Source organism: Muscardinus avellanarius (genome assembly GCF_963383645.1).
Source record: "Muscardinus avellanarius genome assembly, chromosome: 16".
Classification (NCBI taxonomy): domain Eukaryota; kingdom Metazoa; phylum Chordata; class Mammalia; order Rodentia; family Gliridae; genus Muscardinus; species Muscardinus avellanarius.
Window position 1 is genome coordinate 18,003,370 of NC_137802.1, and position 18,708 is coordinate 18,022,077.

The following is an 18,708-nucleotide window of genomic DNA, read 5'->3' on the forward strand; positions in this document are numbered from 1 at the left end:
TTCACTCAGTAGCTGAGGCTGGCTTCGAACCTGTGCAATCCTCCTGTCTCAGCCTCCCAAGCGCAGGGATTACAAGCGTGCGCCACCACGCCCGGCTTTGCTCTAGTTTTTAAACACAGAGATGTTTCACTAAGAACAATTCCAGAAATCATTCTGTTTCACAGTCTTTTCTTTTCTTTTTTTTTTTTTTAACCCTCACTGATTTTTTATAATAGTCTTTTGGGCTACACAACTTTCCCACTCTGAAGTATACAATTCAATGGGTTTTTTTAACACACTAAATTAAGTGTAGAGTCTTCAACAGAGTGTAGAATATTTTTATTTTTCAAAAAGAAACCTCCAAGACCCAGTAGTGATCACCAAACTTCTCAGGCATAAGCAACTACTTATGTATTTTTGTGCCTCTGTGCATTTGCCTAAACTAGACATTCCATATAAACAGGAGGATCATAAAATGCAGTTGTAACTGGCTTCTTTCACTCAGCATGGTTCAGGGTTCATCTATGTTTGGGCATGTATTTAGATTTCATTCCTTCTTACTCCATCATACAGATGGAAAGACCATTTTTTAAAAATCTATTCATCAGCAGATGTTGTATGCCTGGCTTGAGGCCATCATAAATGTTACCATTAATGCTTGTATACTAGTATCTGTGTGAACATAAGTCTTCGGTTTCTCTTGGGTGTGTACCCAGGGAAATTGGTAGATATATGGTAACTCTATTTAATCTCTTCAGTAACTGCCAGACTGTTTTCAAAGCACTGTACCATTTTACATTCCCATAAGCAACGTACTCTTCCACATTCTCATCAATACTTAAAATTGACTGTCTTTTTTCATTTTTGCCATCCCAAAGGATGGGATCTGACACTGGTTTTGTGGCATCTCATTTCCATAATAACTAAGGACGTTAACAATCTTTTTATGTGCTATTTGTCTATCATTGAAGAAATAATGTTTATGCAAATCCGGCCTTCCCTCCCTCTCTACCCCACTTTTTTTGGTGCTGGGGATCAAGCTTGGGATCTCATAAATACTAAGCAAGGGCCATACTAGTGAGCTGTACCTTCCATTTCTCCTTTGTCCAGTTTTAGGTCAGGGCATTCATCTTTTTATTATTGAATTCTAAGAGTTCTTTTTATGTTTTAGACTAGAAGTCCATTATATGTGATTTGCAAATATTTTCTCCCATTCTATGGATTTCCACCTTTGTGACAGTTACCCTGAAGAGTAATTTTCATTTTGATAATGCAATTTATCTATTTATTTTCTGTTACCTACTGTGCTTTTAGTGTCATATCTAAGAAACTGCTGCTTAACCAAAATCACAAAAATTTATAGCTGTTTCCTTCTAAGAATTTTGTGTGTGTGTGTGTGTGTGTGTGGTACTGGAGGTGGAACCCAGGGGCTTTTCTACCTCCAGGCTATACTCCCAGACTTATCTTTTTATATTTTATTTGGAAACAGGGTCTCACTCAGTAACTGAGGCTGGCTTCAAACCTGTGCGACCCTTCTGTCTCAGCCTCCCAAGCACTGGGATTACAAGCATGTGCCACCACACCGGGCTTCTTCTAAGAATTTTATAGCTTTAATTCTTCCATTTAGGTTTTTGATCTATCTTAAGTTCATTTTGTAAATGGTGTGAAGCAATCCAACTTTGTTCTTTCTTTTGCAGTACTGGGTATTGAATCTAGGGGCATTCTACCTCTTGAGCTACATCTCCAGTTCTATTTTTTTATTCTTTATTTTGAAACAGGGTCTCACTAAGTTGCAGAGGGCCTAAGTAGCTGAGGCTGGCTTACAACCTGTGATCCTCCTGTCTCAGCCTCCAAAGTACTGGGATTACAAATATCCACCACCACACCAGTTGGGATTTTCTATGTAAAAGATTATTATATGAGAAAAGAGTTTTTCTAGCCGGGCGTGGTGGCACATGCTTGTAATCCCAGTGCTTGGGAGACAGACAGGAAGATTCGGGTTTGTGGCCAGCCTCAGCAACTTGGTGAGGCTCTCCATAACTTAGTGAGATCCTATGTCAAAATAAAAAATAAAAACTAGGGCTGGGAGTGTAACTCAGAGGTAGAATGCCCCTGGGTTTAACCTCCAGCGCAAAGAGCTTTTCTTCCTCCTTTTTGATCGGGATGTCTTTTATTTCCTTTTCTTAGCTAATTTCCATGCCTAGAACCTCTATTACAATGCTAAACAGAAGTGGCCTGAGGAAACATCCTTATTCTGTTTCTTAATAGTAAAGTGCAGGGCCAGGCGTAATGGTGCACGCTTATAATGCCAGTACTTGGGAGGCTGAGAAAGGAGAATCACAAGTTTGCGGTAAGCCTCAGGTACTTGGTGAGGCTCTCTGCAACTAAGTGAGATCCTGTTTCAAAATAAAGAATTGAAAAAAAAAAAAAAAAAAAAAAACAGGGCCAGAGAGGTAGATCAGAGGTACAGTATCCCCTGTGTTCATTCGCCAGTACCACACACACACACAAAGTAATGTGCAGAAATGAGAACATGTATATAAATTGGGTTGGACACTGACTTGAGGTGATTATTAGCAAAGCCTTGAGGATCTGGGCTAATTACTTCTCGCTGAGTAATGGAGGAAAGAATTGCTAAATAAAAAGGATTTGATTTGGAAAATTCTCGGCCTATTTGGATGGCAAACGATGTTGAAAAGAGAGTCACTATGAAAATAAAAAATGCTACAGAGAAAAAGCCGTAAGTGTGGCCGAAGTATTTTCTGTTAATACCTGAGAAAAGTCAGAATATTCTGACACACAAAAGACTCTCTCAAGAGATTGCAAATGTAACTTAAGATCATTTGCCTGCCCCCAGCAGAAAGTCCAAAAGTATAGATAGGACTATTTAGGAAGAACCTGTGGATAAACCTCTCATCTGCTGGAATGAATATGATATACGTGGGAAACCGCAAAGGTTCTTGAAAATTTTATAACATCTGAAACAGTGCTGAATTGGACTAAAACGGTCAGAAAGAAGGTAAGAGGAAGCTATAGGACAGAAACAGGCTGATAAAACTACTTAATTACAAACAAATGCTACATTCCCTAAAAAATGAAAGACAATTCAGCTATCAACCCTGAGGATTATCTCCAGATATTGAAAATCTACCAGAATTTGGATCTCTGATGGACCCAATGTTATCACAAGATGTAGAAAAAGATTAATACAATCTTTTTATGTATCATAAAAGCAGCAGAAAAAGATTAATACAATGTAAGAAGAATGCAACCTCTCTTATTGCTGGCTTTGAAGGAGGAGGAAATATTTCACAGCTGAAGACAGAAGAAGGGCTACAAGCCAAGTAATATGGTAGAAGCTGGAAAAGGACAGGGAACAAAATCTCTCCTAGAGCCTCCGGGAAGGAAAACTGTTCTACTAATTGGAGCCCCATGAAACTCATGAAAAACTTTGAACCTGTCAAACTGTAAGATAATACATTTATGATGTTTTGAGCCACTAACTTTGCCATAAGTTCTTAAAACAGCAGTAGAAAGCTAATGTAGAAAGCATTTAGTTTGTCCCTGTTAAGCAAGGTGTTTGCTGTGGGTTTTTCCGAGATGCCTTTTATTGGTTTGAGAAACCTCCTTTCCATTACTAAGTTTGCAGACCGTTTTGAACATAAAGGCTGTTAGATTTTCTTTTTCTTTTCTTTTCTTTCTTTCTTTCTTTCTTTCTTTCTTTCTTTCTTTCTTTTTTTTTTTTTTTTTTTTTTTGCAGGTCTGGGGATGGAACCCAGGGACATTCGACCTCCAAGCTACACCTCCTGCCCTATTTTTTTTTTCTTTATTTTGAATCAACCGGGTCTCACTGAGTTGCAGAGGGCCTCACTAAGAAGCTGAGGCTGTCCACGAACCGCGATCCTCTGGTCTCAGCCTCCCAAATGCTGGGATTACAAGTGTGCGCTACCAAGCCCGGCTAGATTTTCTTAAATGCTTTTTCTGTGTCTATAGAGATGGTCATATGATTTCTAACCTTTACTCTATTCATACAGATACCACCTTGATTTTCCGATGATTAACTTTATGTTCCTAGAACAAATTTCACTTGTTGATGGTGTATAATCCTTTTTATATGTTGCTATACTAGGTTTGCTAATATTTTGTTGAGGATTTTTTGCTTCTATATTCATAAGGGATATCTGCATGTAGATTTCTTAGACATCTTTGGTTTTGGTCAAGCTAAAAATGACCTGACGGAATAAATCAAGAAGTGTTTCCTCCTCTTCTATTGTTTTGGAGAAATGTGTAAGGAATTGGCATTAATTCTTTACCTATACAGCCACTTACCTAGTCCTAGGCTTTTCTTTTTGCATAGTTCCCCCACCTCATACCCCAATTTCTTTATTTCTTATAGACTACTCCAGCTTTGTATTATTTTTGAGTCAGTTTTGGTATTTTATTTCTTTCTTGAAATTTATACATATCATCTAGGTTATCTAACTGGTAAAAACTAGCTCATATTATTTTCCTTATATTGATTCTCTATTTCTCTAAGGTTGGTAATATATCCCTTCTTTTGCTCCTGATTGTAGTAATTTCAGTTTTCTCTGTTCTAGTTTTTGGTTAGTCTAGCTAAAGGTTGGTCAATTTTGCTAAACTCCCAAAGAACAAACTTGGTTTCACTAACTTTCTCTATTATTTTCTTATGCCAAACTACAGTTTGATGGATTTTCGAAACCTACGGGAAAGTAACATAGTCAACTCACCCGATCCAAGAAATTTTTGAAGTTTATGAATCCAGGTTAGCCCAACACTATGCACGCCAGCTTCATGAGTGCAATGGTATCTTGGAGGGCACTTAGGATCTGCAAAACAAGCCATTCATGACATAAAGGTGGCCTCCAGGAAATAAAAGAATTTGTCCCAGGAGCCTACAAACACATTTGTCAATGGAAATGATGACAGGTCTACATGACTTTCACACTGGCACCGAGAAGGGGTTTTTGAAATTTTAAAATCTAAATTCAGTTTTCAAATATATTTTAAGTATTTTTAGAAGTATAACAAAATCCAAATGTGTTATTTTCTAAAATATAACAAAATGGAGTTCACCAAGACTTATAAATGCTTACTGTCAGGTAACTTTCAGTTTAGTATTGAACATTTATTTATAGTTCTTCAAAATAAGAATGGTAGCTCTGTAGAAAACCTAGGCTTGCACATATCTATGTACATGAAATTACTTAAGTGTGCACTATAGCACAGGTACCCAAAAGACCCTAATATAACTGCTTAGTTAAGAGTTTTATCACAATGTGCTAAATCAGATGGGAAACAAGTGAAGTTTTACATGTCTTCATAATGTTGATGTACAGAAAGGCCCAAAGTTCATCTTCAATTTTGGATTTTCTTTTAAAAATCATTTTCATTTTTACTAAGAATATGAGCAGTTGGTATATAATTTGCTTTGAAAATCGTGTGTATGTGTGTGTCTACTGTGAATTGAACTCAGGGGCATTCTACCTCCAACCTACATTCCCAGCTCTTTTAATTTTGTTTTGAAACGGGGACTCACTACGTTGATATAAGTCTCACTGAGTTGATGTGGCTCAAGATTACAGAAATTTACCACACAACATAAAAAATACAGATCACGTACATTTTGGTTACATTAATATTAGAGTCAAGTTCTTTTTAGAAGTAACTCCAAGAACAGTTATTACATATTGAAAAACTGTCAAACTTGCTTCAAAGAGCATGTTCATGTAAAATTAAATGAACACGGTTAGCCGGACATGGTAGCGCATGCTTGTAATCCCAGCACTTGGGAGGCTGAGACAGGAGGATCGCACAGGTTCAAAGCCAGCCTCAGCTACTTAGAGAGGCTCTCAGCAACTTAATGAGACCTTGTTTCCAAACCAAAAAAAAAAAAAAAAAAAAATTATATATATATATATTCCCCTGGGTTCCATCCCCAGATCTGCAAAAATAAATAAATAAAAAATGAAAAAATGAACATGGTTATAAGGTACATAATTATGCTACACTTTGGTCTGAAAAGTTATTTGTAAAGTTAAATTACAGCTTGTAGACATTTAAGTATTTGAGTCATGAACTCTACTTTTAATGGACTCAGGAAAAAGTCACTATAATACATCTGAGTGAATCCAGATTGAAGGTCATTACCTTAAAACTTGAGAAATTTGTTCAGCATGCATTGGACAAAAACGGTACTGTGTAGTGATTAAAAGACCAAAAGAACCCAGTTAACTTTTTTAAAGGCTAGAACCACAGAACAAAAAATCATATGGCAACAATTTTGTAACTGTCTTAGTATAAATATAACGGAATAAAAGAACTATACTTAGTAAATACCTTACCCCTGTGAAGTTTGATTGGACAAGAGAAGTCAGAATCAAAGGGATCATCCTCTCCAGAAGCCAGTTTCAGGGCAAGCTCCAACTCAACACATTCAAACACATACAGAGAAGGAATGAGGTCAGCCCTGGAATCCCAGGACTTTTCTGACTGTAAAATAAAAAGGAAAGTGTTGTACTCGTGTGTGTGTGTGTGTGTGTGTGTGTGTGTGTGTGTGTGTGTGTGTGTTACTGGGGACTGAACCCAGGGACATTCTACCTCTGAGCTACATTCCCAGCTCTCTTTCTATTTTTTTTTTTGGTGGTACTGGGATTCCTGGAAACCATTCTACTTCCAGGCTACACTCCCAGACCTATTTTTGTACTTTTTATTTGGAAACAGGGTCTCTTAAACCAGCGTGGCTGGCTTCGAACTTGTGCGGTCCTCCTGTCTCCGCCTCCCAAGTGTGGGGATTACCCACCATGCCCACCATGTGCGCCACCATGCCCAGTCCAACTGTATATTTTATTCTTTATTTTGAAACAGGGTCTCACTAAATTGCAGAGGGCCTCACGAAGTAGCCAAGGCTGGCTGCAAATCTGCGATCCTCCTGTCTCCGCCTCCTAAGTACTGAGATTAAAGGCGTGTGTCGTCATGTCTGGCTGAGTGTTGTAGTCTTAAATCTTTCCTGTTAATCTGAAAACATACCCAACTAAAAACTACAGTAAAAAGTTGCATCAAATGGTGGTTTCGAGCCGGGTATGGTGGTGCATGCTTGTAATCCCAGCATTTGGGAGGCTGAGACTGGAGCATCGTGGTTCGCAAACAGCCACACCTACTTAGTGAGGCCCTCTGCAACTTAGACCCTGTTTCAAAATAAAGAATAAAAAATAGGGCAGGGGGTATAGCTTAGAATGCCCCTGGGTTCAATCCCCAGACCTGCAAAAAAAAAGAAAAGAAAAAAAAATGATGGTTTCAAATTATTCTTAACCTCACTCCCTATCCTAATAATGCATTATTCTTAAAAGAGGAAAATAATAGTCTTGTTCTTTAGGGAGATGTTAATAAACAAGTCTTGAAAAAATCCATTTCAGTAATCCAAAGGTTCTTTGTATCTATTATCAAGGATGGCAAAGTAGATATCAGAAAGAAATATCCAAGTTGATGGATCAAGTAAGTGTGGTAACCTTTTATCATCTAGTTTTATTTATTTATTTATTTTGGTACTGAGAATTGGGCCTAGGGGCATTCTACCTCAGAGCTACACCCGCAGCCCATTTTTTTCCCCCTTTACTTCAAAACAGGGCCTTACTAAGTTGCGGAGGGTCTCTTAAATAGCTGAGGCTGGCTGCGAACCTTCAATCTTCCTGTCTCAGGCTCTTGAGTACTGGGATTACAAGCATGCACCACCATGCCTGGCTCCATCCAGTTTTTTTTTTTTTTTTTTTTTTTTGTGGGTCTGGGGATTGAGCCCAGGGCATTTGACCTCCAAGCTATACCCTCTGCCCTATTTTTTATTCTTTATTTTGAAACAGGGTCTCACTAAGTTGTGGAGGGCCTCACTGAGTAGCTGAGGCTGCTCGCGAATCAGGATCCTCCAGTATTAGCCTCCCGAATGCTGGGGTTACAAATGTGCGCCACCATGCCCAGCTTCCCTCTAGATTTTTAAGTGAGTTTCAGTTAGTTTTGTTGTTGTTGTTTTGGATATACTGGGGATTTAATCGAGGGGCATTCTACCTCTGAGACATATACCCAGCCATATTTTATTTATCATTTTGAAATGGGTCTTGCTAAATTGCTAAGGGCCTCACTAAATTGCTGGGGCTGGTCTCAAACCTGTGCTCCTCTTATCTCAACCTCCCAAGTACTGGGATGACAGGTATGCACCACCATGCCTCATGAGTTTCAATTAGTTTTAGGTACTTAATTTCCAAAGTACCAGAGGTGCCAGATATGTTTAAATCTTCATGTATAAAATATTCATATTGGGTTAAAACTATACCTGGTGTTAAAGATCCAAAATATACCAACATTAGCCTACGCTTACTGTTTGGTCGTCTTCCTCTTCCGCTTCCAGCACGACACAGTGATACAGCACTCCCGACTCAGTGGCAATCACTAAGACGTTGGGGATACAGGGTAAGCAGAGCACGGCACAAGCATCATAACCATAGTTGTCTTCAGCTGCAGGGTGCATGGGCAGTGGGCCCAACAGCTTTCCAATATTCCCAGGGCTAAAGAAAGAATAAAAACACATTTGGGAAATGTTGACCAAAGATAACCATGCCTATCCCTAGCCCCAAAACCGATTCTTTGACTCTGTCTTCCTCCAGCTACCATACCCTTATTATAAATATATTCCCAATGCCTCCAATTTTTAACTTTTTCACTCACATTCAAACAAGCTAGTAGTTCTGAAACACAGACGGTCTTGCCCCTGAGGGGCCACTGGCAATGCCTGAAGACATCCTGGGTTGTCACAACTGTGGAGGGAGGCAGTGACTAACATCTAACAGGCAGAGGCCAGGGATGGTGCTGAACATTCTCCTACAGGACAGCCCCTTATAGCAAAGAATTATTCAGACCAAAGTGTCAATAGCACAGGTGAAAAGCCTCACCCTAAATTTCCCAGTTAGTGCTTACATCACTCTACTGAAGCTACTCTAGCAAAGGTCACCAATATGACTCTAGTATCTAAATCCAGAAGAATGACGACTCTGCTGTATTATCACTGGTTAACACCCTTAACCTTTCCTTCCTTCCTTCCTTCCCTCCCTCCCTTCCTTCCTTCCTTCTTCCTTCGTGCTGGAGATCAAACCCAGGGCGTACTGCATACTAGGCAAGCACTCTACCACTGACCCACAACCCTGGCCTCTGGTGTGCTTTTCTAATTCCTGCCTCTTAAATATTGGTGTCCTCCGGAGGTCTGCTGTAAAGCCTCATCTTTTCTTCACGACACACATTTATGTGACAACATATTAAACTCTACCTGCTTTTAACTTTCCCTGTATTCTGATGTCTCACTCATCTTTTCTTCTGAGATGTAGCTTCTCTTCAGGGCTTGAGACCCACAGCTAATACAATTAAACAAATACACTTACTGAGTGCTACAAGATACCCTGAATGAACTGATGGTTTAGCTGGGGAAGCAGACATTTAACCAGAATTACCATACCAAAGGACAAGTGCAACAGGAAAGGATACAGAATATGGCACAACAGAACAGGAAGATATGAAGAAGGTGAGGCAGGCAAGAAAAGTATCAAAAATAAATAAAAGTGGGGCCTCGTGGCACACACCTGTAATCCCAGTACTTGAGAGGCTGAGACAGGAAGATCACAGGTTCCAGGAAAGTTTTACCTAGTAGTGAGACTCTGGTCAACCTCATGAGACCCTCTTTTAAAATAAAGCCAGGTGTGGCAGCACACACTTGTAATCCCAGTACTTGGGAGGTCGAGACTGGAGGATTGCAGGTTTGAGGCCAGCCTTGGCAACTTAGTGAAGGGCTTAGCAATTTAAGAGACACTGTTTCCAAATAAGAAATAAAATATGTCTGAGAGTGTAGCCTGAAGGTAGAAGGCCCCTGTGTTCCACCCCCATTACCAATAAATAAATAAATAAATAAATAAATCTAAAAATAAAAAGGGCTGGGAGTGTAGCTCAGAGGTAGATTACCCCTTGATTCAATCCCCAGTACCATGAAAAATAATTAATTTAAAATACGGGGCACAAATGATTTCTGGGAAGGCACCTGTAGCTCACACAGACTCCTGGAAGCAGTAAAGACAAAGAATAAGAAGTAAACGTACCTTAGAATGACAAGACCCAAAGGATATAGTCTAAAGCAACAGAAAGTAGCCAAACAGATATCTAGGACTTGCTTATGAAGCAGACAGTATCGCCATGTGAAAGTATTCAGTTTATCTGCTGGGTGTCACTGCATTGCTAGAGCTTTAAGAGTGGCAAAGCTTCATTTTATACAGATCATCTTGTAGGAGAAGAAAAGGACTTGGGAAATCTAAAATTGGACTTAAGAGAACTACTTAAGAGGCGGATGATCTGAGCAGATGAGGGTCTAGGGCAGGGACAAAGGAATAGTGACAGCCATGTAAACATTCAAGATATTTTTGTCATAAAGTCAATAGAGCTGGGACTGTAGCTCAGTGGTATGGTACTTGCCTAGCACGGATGAGGCCCTGAGTTCTATCCTCCATACTGCAAAAATACATACATACACACATACATGTAATATACATATGCTATTAAAAATAAAAAAGCCAGGCCCAGTGGCATATAATCCCAGTACTTAGGAGGTTGGGACAGGAGGACTGCAGGTTCAAGGACAGGCTCACAACAAAGTGAGACTCCTGCAACCTAGCAAGACCATTGAAAAAGAAAAAGAAAAATACAGGGTGTATTCATTCGAGTCACCCCCCCATGCCAGGTTGGTATGGAGCTGTACCTATCATCTGTATTTCTATCTTTCTAATAAACTTCTTAAAAAGAAAAAGAAAAAGAAATATAAAACAGGCTGGGGATGGAGCTTTGAGGTAGTATGCCCCTGGGTTCTATTCCCAGTGTCACAAAAAAACAAAACAAAAATCAATAAATACTTGAGATTGCTTGGATGCCAGAAACATTCAGTTGGGGAGTAATGTTACTGGGTAGATCATGTGTACAAACGAGGGCCGAACAGTAATGAGAGGAAGTGTAAGGGGGTGTAATAATGTTAGCTCAAAATCTTCCAAAGAGGAGCTGAGGGAGTCGCTTAGCGGGAGAGCACCTGCCAGCATGCAGGAGGCCCTGGGTTCATCCCAGCACTGCAAACAATAAGACCCTCGAGAGAGAACATCTGCCAGAGGGAATGCCGTGGACAGCGAACTCTTACTGTTCCGTAATGTCAGGCTCTTTTGTGTTTGCCCTTTGGCATACTCTCGTCCCATCCTGGAAACAGCTCTCAAAAGGCCCTGGGCCTCACTTCTATAGTTACAAACCCCTTAATTCCCACCCTCTACTCATCTCTCCCCATGAACAAATGACTCTCATCTCATTTGTAGCCTATGTCACTCACTACCTTCTATTTCCAACTATCCACAGAATATGTCCACTTTACTGATTCAAAACTGTCGCACACTGACCATCTGTAAAAATAAATATTCCTTCAAAACCAGCAGCCTAGCCGGGCGTGGTGGCGCGCGCTTGTCATCCCAGCATTCGGGAGGCTGAGACCGGACGATCGCGGTTCGCGGACAGCCTCGGCTACTTAGTGAGGCCCTCCGCAATTCAGTGAGACCCTGTTTCTAAAGAATGAAAAATAGGGCAGGGGGTGTAGCTCGGAGGTCGGAATGTCCCTGGGCTCCACCCCCAGACCCACAAAAAAAAAAAAAAAAAAAAAAATCTGCCCTGATCCCTTCCCAAACCAACTATTTATCCTTCTACTTGGAAATCATCACTGGCTTCCTAGTACTCTGCATCCAGAAAAGACCCCATACTTTTTTTTTTTGTTTTTGGAACTGGAGATTGAAGCTGGGGCATGCTACCTCCAAGCTACACCTCCAGCCCCATTGTTTATTATTTATTTTGAGACAGGGTCTTGCAAAATTGCAAAGGGCCTCACTAAATAGCTGAGGCTGGCCTCAAACCTTCAATCCTCTCTTCTCAGCCTCCCAAGCACTGATTACTCACATGCGCCACTACGCCTGGCCATACTTCTTAACTGGGTATGTAACTCAGCCAAATTTTCCCTAGGATATATGCACAGCTTCTTTGTTCAGTGCTCCTAATGGGAGTCTTCTGCTCTAGCCCAAGACATCGAATCACTGAACCCTGAATGGATTTGTACTTGTTTTCATCCTCCTTAAGCTGCCCTGGCAAGAAAATGGCCTAACTCTTCACTGAGGCTTCCTTAATTCCACATGACGCTGAGTCCATGAGACACCAGGGTTTCTCTATGACATTTTCTTAGCTTCACCAGTAAGGATAAGCTTTCTTTCCTTTGGATTTTTAATTTTTTAATTTTGGTGGTACTGATGTGTGTGTGTGTGTGTGTGTGTGTGTGTGTGTGTGTGTGTGTGTGGTACTGGGGGTGGAACCCAGGGGCTTTCTACCTCCAGGCTATACTTCCAGACCTAGTTTATACTTTATTTGGACACAGGGTCTCACTAAGTTGCTGAGAGCCTCACTGAGTAGCTGAGGCTGGCTTCGAACCCGCGCGAGCCTCCTGTCAGCCTCCCAAGCGCGGGGATGACAAGCGTGCGCCACCTCAGCCGGCTGGCGGTACTGATGACTGAACCCAGGAGCACTCGCCCTCCAGGCTACACCTCAGCCTGATTGTGTATTCTTACTCTGAAACAGGCTCTCGCTATCTGCTCTCACTATCTGCTCTCACTATCTGCTCAGGCTGTCCTTGGGCCTGGGATTCTCCTTCTCAGCCTCCTGAGCACCGGGATTAAAGCGTGCATGATCATGCCTGGCCCTTGGTTTTTAACGCGCCCCAGTGATGCAGTATGGGTCATTACTTCTTCATGTATCTGTGTATCTTTTTCCCCAGAGTTGGGACGTAAGATAACATATTATACCTAATCATTTCTGTAGTGTATCATTCATATAAAATAAACCATAAAAGCCGGTCGTGGTGGCACAGTTTACCATCCCAGTACTTGGGAGGCTGAGACAGGAGGCTCACAGGTTAGGGGACAGCCTCAGCAATTTAAAGAGGTTCTCAGCAACCTATCGAGACCCTGTTTCCAAATAAGAAATAGACTACAGATGAGCAAATAAAGCAACCTGAGGGGAGTGGGGGGGAGAGAAGAAAATTCCCTAATGTACATTCACAAACATATCAAAGTCAATCACTAAGCCAAACAAAGGAAGGAAGGAGGGAGGGAAAAGGATGGGAATTGGGGAAGGGCTAAACCAGTGATGTGTGCATGTATGCCTCTACGTCTTCTGTCCCACTAAGATGTATGACTACAATGCACCAATTAAAAAATAAATAGGGCTGGGGCTGTAGCTCAGAGGTAGCATAGTCTTGGGTTTAATCCTCAGTACCACAGTAAATAAATACATAAATACATGAATAGATAAACAGAAAAAAGAGATTTAAAAAAATCAGTCTTGCCGGGCGTGGTGGCGCACGCTTGTAATCCCCGCACTTGGGAGGCAGAGACAGGAGGATCGCGCAGGTTCAAAGCCAGCCACGCGCGCTGGCTTAGGAGACCCTGTTTCCAAATAAAAATGTAAAAATAGGTCTGGGAGTGTAGCCCGGAGGTAGAAGGGCTTCCAGGAACCCCAGTACCACCAAAAAAAAAAAAAAAATCAGTCTGGGGGTATAGCTTGGAGGTAGAATGCCTCTGGGTCCACTTCCCAGTAACACACACACACACACACACACTCACACTCTCTCTCTCTCTCTCTCTCTCTCTCTCTCTCTCTCTGCCTCCCTCTCCCTCTCCCTCTCCCTCTCCATAAATACTTTTTCAATTATTAGGCTTGGTGAACACAAATTCTGTCCTTTTTAAAACTATAGACTTACCCATGTATTATGAGGAAATGATAGGCCCAACGATCTGTACCAACTCTTTCTCCGCAACGTGCAAAACAAGCATCTAAGGGCAGCTTACTGTGATCACTGAGGTTGGAGAACATGCTGGGTGTTCATGTCAGGTGGGTCACCACCTCAACTTACCTGTGTAACAGACTGACATATGTCAGGAAAGTCTCTCCATTCTCATATAAGATGTAGAGCGGATATGCCACTACTTCATCTCTGACTTTTTGTCCAAATATATTCTTTGGAACTGATGTCAATGGCCCGAAGTCAAATGCCACTGCAGTCTCCCCTAAAGATGCAGTGTATGCCCTTCTGCAAAGAGATTTGATAACCAAATGTAACTGAAAACAAAACAAAAAATCTCCAAGAACAGGAGGTATGTATAGAATTTATATTCAACTGAATAAAAAGACAAAAATAAGTATAAAGAATGTTAGCACTGGAAATTTTTTTTTCATAAATAAGTGAAAAGCACGGGCCAACCAGGCTTTTGTATTCCCAGTACTTGGGAGGCTGAGACAGGAAGATCGCACAGATTCAAAGCCAGCCTCAGCTACTTAGTGAGGCTCACAAGCAAGTTAATAAGACCCTGTTTCCAAATAAAATATAAAATTGGTCTGGGAGTGTAGCCCAGAGGTACAAAGCCCTTGAGTTCCATGCCCAGTACCACATACATACATACATACATATAAAAAATAAGCCAGATGTGGTGGTGCATGCTTGTAAACCCAGCATTTGGGAGGCTGAGATAGGAGAATTGCGATTCGCGAACAGTCTCAGCTACTTAGACCCCTTTCCTAAGTAAGACCCTGTTTCAAAATAAAGGACTTAAAAACAAAAAAACAAAACAAAACAACAACAACAACAACAAATATATATATATATATATATATATATATATATATATATATATATATGACTGGGGATGTCGCTCAGAGGTAGAATGCCCCTGGGTTCCACTCCCAGCACCACAAAAAAATAAAAACTCTAAAAAATTAAAAATAGGGCTGGGGTGTGGCTCAGAGGTAGAATGCCCCTGGGTTCCATCCCCAGTACCGCATGTAGCTCAGTGGTAAAGCTTCTCCAGGTTTGATCTGCAGCACTATCACCACACAAAAAAATTCAATGAATGAGAACAAAGAGGGATGTTAATTTAATGAGATTTAAGTGACTCCCAAGCCACCAAAACTTAATTGAAGCTTAATCCTATAATATATCTAATAATGATGGAAAGTATCAATTAATGAGTATGTACTGTACCAAGACCATGCTAAGCACTTTTTTTTTTTGGTGGTACTGGGGTTCCTGGAAGCCCTTCTACCTCTGGGCCACACTCCCAGACCTATTTTTTTATTTTTTGGAAACAGGGTCTCTTAAGTCTGCGTGGCAGCTGGCTTCGAACCTGCGCGATCCTCCTGTCTCCGCCCCTCAAGCGCGGGGATTACAAGCGTGCGCCACCACGCCCAACAGCACTGTTTTTATTGTATATTTATTGTATATGTTCACTTATATGTAGATATCAAAGACTTTCATTGTAACATTTCCCTACATGCACACTAATGTGCTTTTTTCTTATTTTAAATACTGGTTCTGGAGATTGAACCTCGGACATTCTATGTCCAAACTATACCTATAGTTGAGATAGGAGGGCCACAGGTTCAGGGCCAGCCTCATCAACTTAGCAAGACTCTTTTCAAAATAAAAAAATAAAAGAAGGTCTAGGGGTATAGCTTGGGGGTAAAATGCCCCTTGCAGCCGGACGTGGTGGTGCACACTTGTAATTCCAGCTCTTGGCAGGCTGAGACAGGAGGACTGTGGTTCGCGGCCAGCCTCAGCTACTCAGTGAGACCCTGTTTCAAAATAAAGAATAAAAAATAGGGCTGGGAATGTATGTAGCTCAGAGGTAGAGTGCCCCTGGGTTCCATCCCCAGTAACATAAATAAATAAATAAATAAATAAATATTTAAAAAGCCCCTTGGTTCAAATTCTAGTGCCAAAAAAAATGAATAAATAAATATAAGAAGTCATACATTCAGATTTCTACCTTCTTCTTAGTCATACATTGCCTACCTTGCTTACTTCATACATTACCAAAAGCTTAAATCAGCGATAGAAAACCATGTAAGCTCTTAAAACATTTATAGTCTCAATAAACTAGTTTGAATAGACATTTTACAACACAAATCAAAACTTACCCTTTGTTGAGTATTATGCTTTCCTCTTCTGCTTCTGAAAGTGCAATAATTTTAGTGGGTGTCTGCGGCTCATGTAGAGAATAAATTCTGTAATAAAAAGAGAGGAAAACCAACATTTAAAATTCTCTTTCAGAAGCCGGGCGTGGTGGAACACGCTTGTAATCCCCAGGCTTGGGAGACTGAAATAGGAGGATCACACAGGCTGGAAGCCAGCCTCAGCTACTTAGTGAGGCTCTCAACAACTTAGTGAGACCCTGTTTCCAAATAAAATATAAAATAGGTCTGGGAGTATAGCCCAGAGGTAGAAAGTCCCTGGGTTTCACCCCCAGTAATACCAAAAAAATAAATAGATAAATAAATAAAAATAAAAAATAAATTTTTTCATTTCCCATGCTACATTGCCTTTCCATCCAATCAGTCCTTGAAAATTTTCCTACTAGTACTACAGATTAATTAACTATATTTTTTTCAAATGCTATAACCATTCACCTATTACTTTACTCAAAAAAAGAGATTTTGTGTGTGTGTGTGTGTGTGTGTGTGTGTGTGTGTGTGTGTGTGTGTATAGTGGCACTGGGGATTGAGCCCGGGGCATTTTATTTCCGAGCTATACCCCCAGTCCTATTTTTTTCTTTTTAAGTTGGAAACAGGGTCTTACTAGGTTGATGAGAATCTCACAACATGCTGAGGCTATCCTCAAACCTGTGATCCTCATATCTCAGCCTCCCAGGTACTAGGATTAAAAGCGTGTGCCACCACGCCTGGCTCAGAACTCTTAAAACTCTTTTGAAGCCTATTCCCTACCACTGCAACTCCACATTTCTCACCCTGAGCCCTTAGCTGTACTCTCATCTAGTCATTTCAGTACTGCCCCTAAACCTGCCAACTTCCTTTGAATTATATTCATCGATGATATCTCTGCCTATGAGATATTAAATCCCAAAGGAAATGTATCTTATAACTCTTCTTCACATAACAAATACCTAGAAGAGTGAGTGACATTTAGCCTACAATCTATACATGTTTTGTTATATGAAGGCCCAATATCATGTCATCTGTTTTCTCAAGGGAAAATATAAAGTGAAAAAAATTAATCAAAATTGGCTTAAAGTCTATAATATATTAAAGAAAGAAATTGAGGAAGACTGGAAGATGGAAAGATCTCCCTTGCTTAAGCATAGGCAGAATAAATATCAAAATGGCCATTCTGCCAAAAGTGATCTACAGATTCAATGCAATTCCTACTAAAATACCAAAAACATTCTTCATAGACCTAGAAAAAGCAGTCATGAATTTTATATGGAGAAAGAAAAGACCCAGAATAGCCAAAGCAATCCTCAGCAATAAGAACCATGCAAGAGGCATCACAATCCCCAACCTCAAATTATACTATAGAGCAAAAATAGTAAAAACCAGCATGGTATTGGCACAACAACAGGTATACTGACCAGTGAAACAGAAGATACAGAAACAAACCCACACACCTATAGTCAATTATCTTTGACAAAGAGGCCAAACTCATACACTGGCAAAAAGACAGAGATACAAATGGCCAACAGATACTGAAAAGATAACATCATTAGCCATCAGGGAGATGCAAATCAAAACTATGCTGAGATTCCATCTAACCCCAATCAGAGTGACAAGCATAAAGAAATCAAATAACAACAAATGCTGGCAAGGATGTGGGGAAAGAGGAACTCTTTTACACTGTTGGTGGGAGTGCAAACTAGTTCAACTGCTATGGAGATCAGTGTGGAGATTCCCTAGAAAATTGGGAATAGATCCACCATATGATCTGGCTATACCACTCCTAGGTATTTGTCCAAAGGGGTTGAAATCAGAGAACTACAGTAACATATGCATACCCATGTTCATAGCAGCTAGGTGTTTTGTAGAAACCTATAGGGGAATTCTTTGGTGAATCTGAAATGTCATATCTGAGATGTATAAACTGTAAGATATATACTGGTCTGGAAATTTGTAAAGGATGTATGCTGGAAAAGAATAAGAAAGAACTATGATGTTCCTGGTTCTCTGTAGCCCTTGGAGTACAGGTAAGAAGACCTCTGCAGTTACCATGGATGGCTCCATATAAAAAGATGCAGGAGACACCAAGTTTGGGAATGCTCCATTTTGAAGAAGGTTTAGGGTATGGATAGCTGATAGGAACCAGTGGGAAACAGAGCTCCTCAGTGATGGAGGTAACTAGAAATTAAACACTGTGTCTCAAAACATATGCACACCATCTATGCAGAGATTCCCACACTGACAGAAGTCTCAAGCTGCAAATCGAACTAGATTAGACCAAGGTAAGAAATATTTCCACTTCCCTGACAGACAACTGAATCTCTGCCTCATCTATCCACACTCTCTACCCCTACCCTGAAAGAGTTAAGAAGGAAGAAAAAGGAGGCAGCCCGAGTTCTTACTTTACCCTCTACCCCAAAGTGCTGGGACAGAAAGAAGCACAAAAGGAGAATAGACTCTCCTCTCATTTCAGATCCCTCAAAACATGGGTCTGATCTACAAAAAGGCCAGAATAAAGTTTTCAAAAAGACTTGACAGCAGAGTTTTTCTTTTGTGTGTGGTACCAGGGATTGAACCTAGGGGCATTCTGCCCCAGCCCTATTTTTATTCTTC

The 18,708-nt window shown here is 40.6% G+C and overlaps 1 protein-coding gene across 2 annotated transcripts in view; it reads right to left on the reverse strand.

Moving 5' to 3' along the window:
- Positions 1–18,708, reverse strand: part of NUP88 (nucleoporin 88) — a gene marked incomplete at both ends in the record, with an annotated part of 37,594 nt that overhangs the window by 10,162 nt on the left and 8,724 nt on the right. For both annotated transcript variants that reach the window (XM_080712799.1, XM_080712798.1), the window contains 5 exons: positions 4,728–4,826; positions 6,342–6,489; positions 8,366–8,552; positions 14,006–14,182; positions 16,066–16,152. In XM_080712799.1, coding sequence (XP_080568925.1) covers positions 4,728–4,826; positions 6,342–6,489; positions 8,366–8,552; positions 14,006–14,182; positions 16,066–16,152 — 698 coding nt within the window. The remainder of the gene's footprint in view (positions 1–4,727; positions 4,827–6,341; positions 6,490–8,365; positions 8,553–14,005; positions 14,183–16,065; positions 16,153–18,708) is intronic.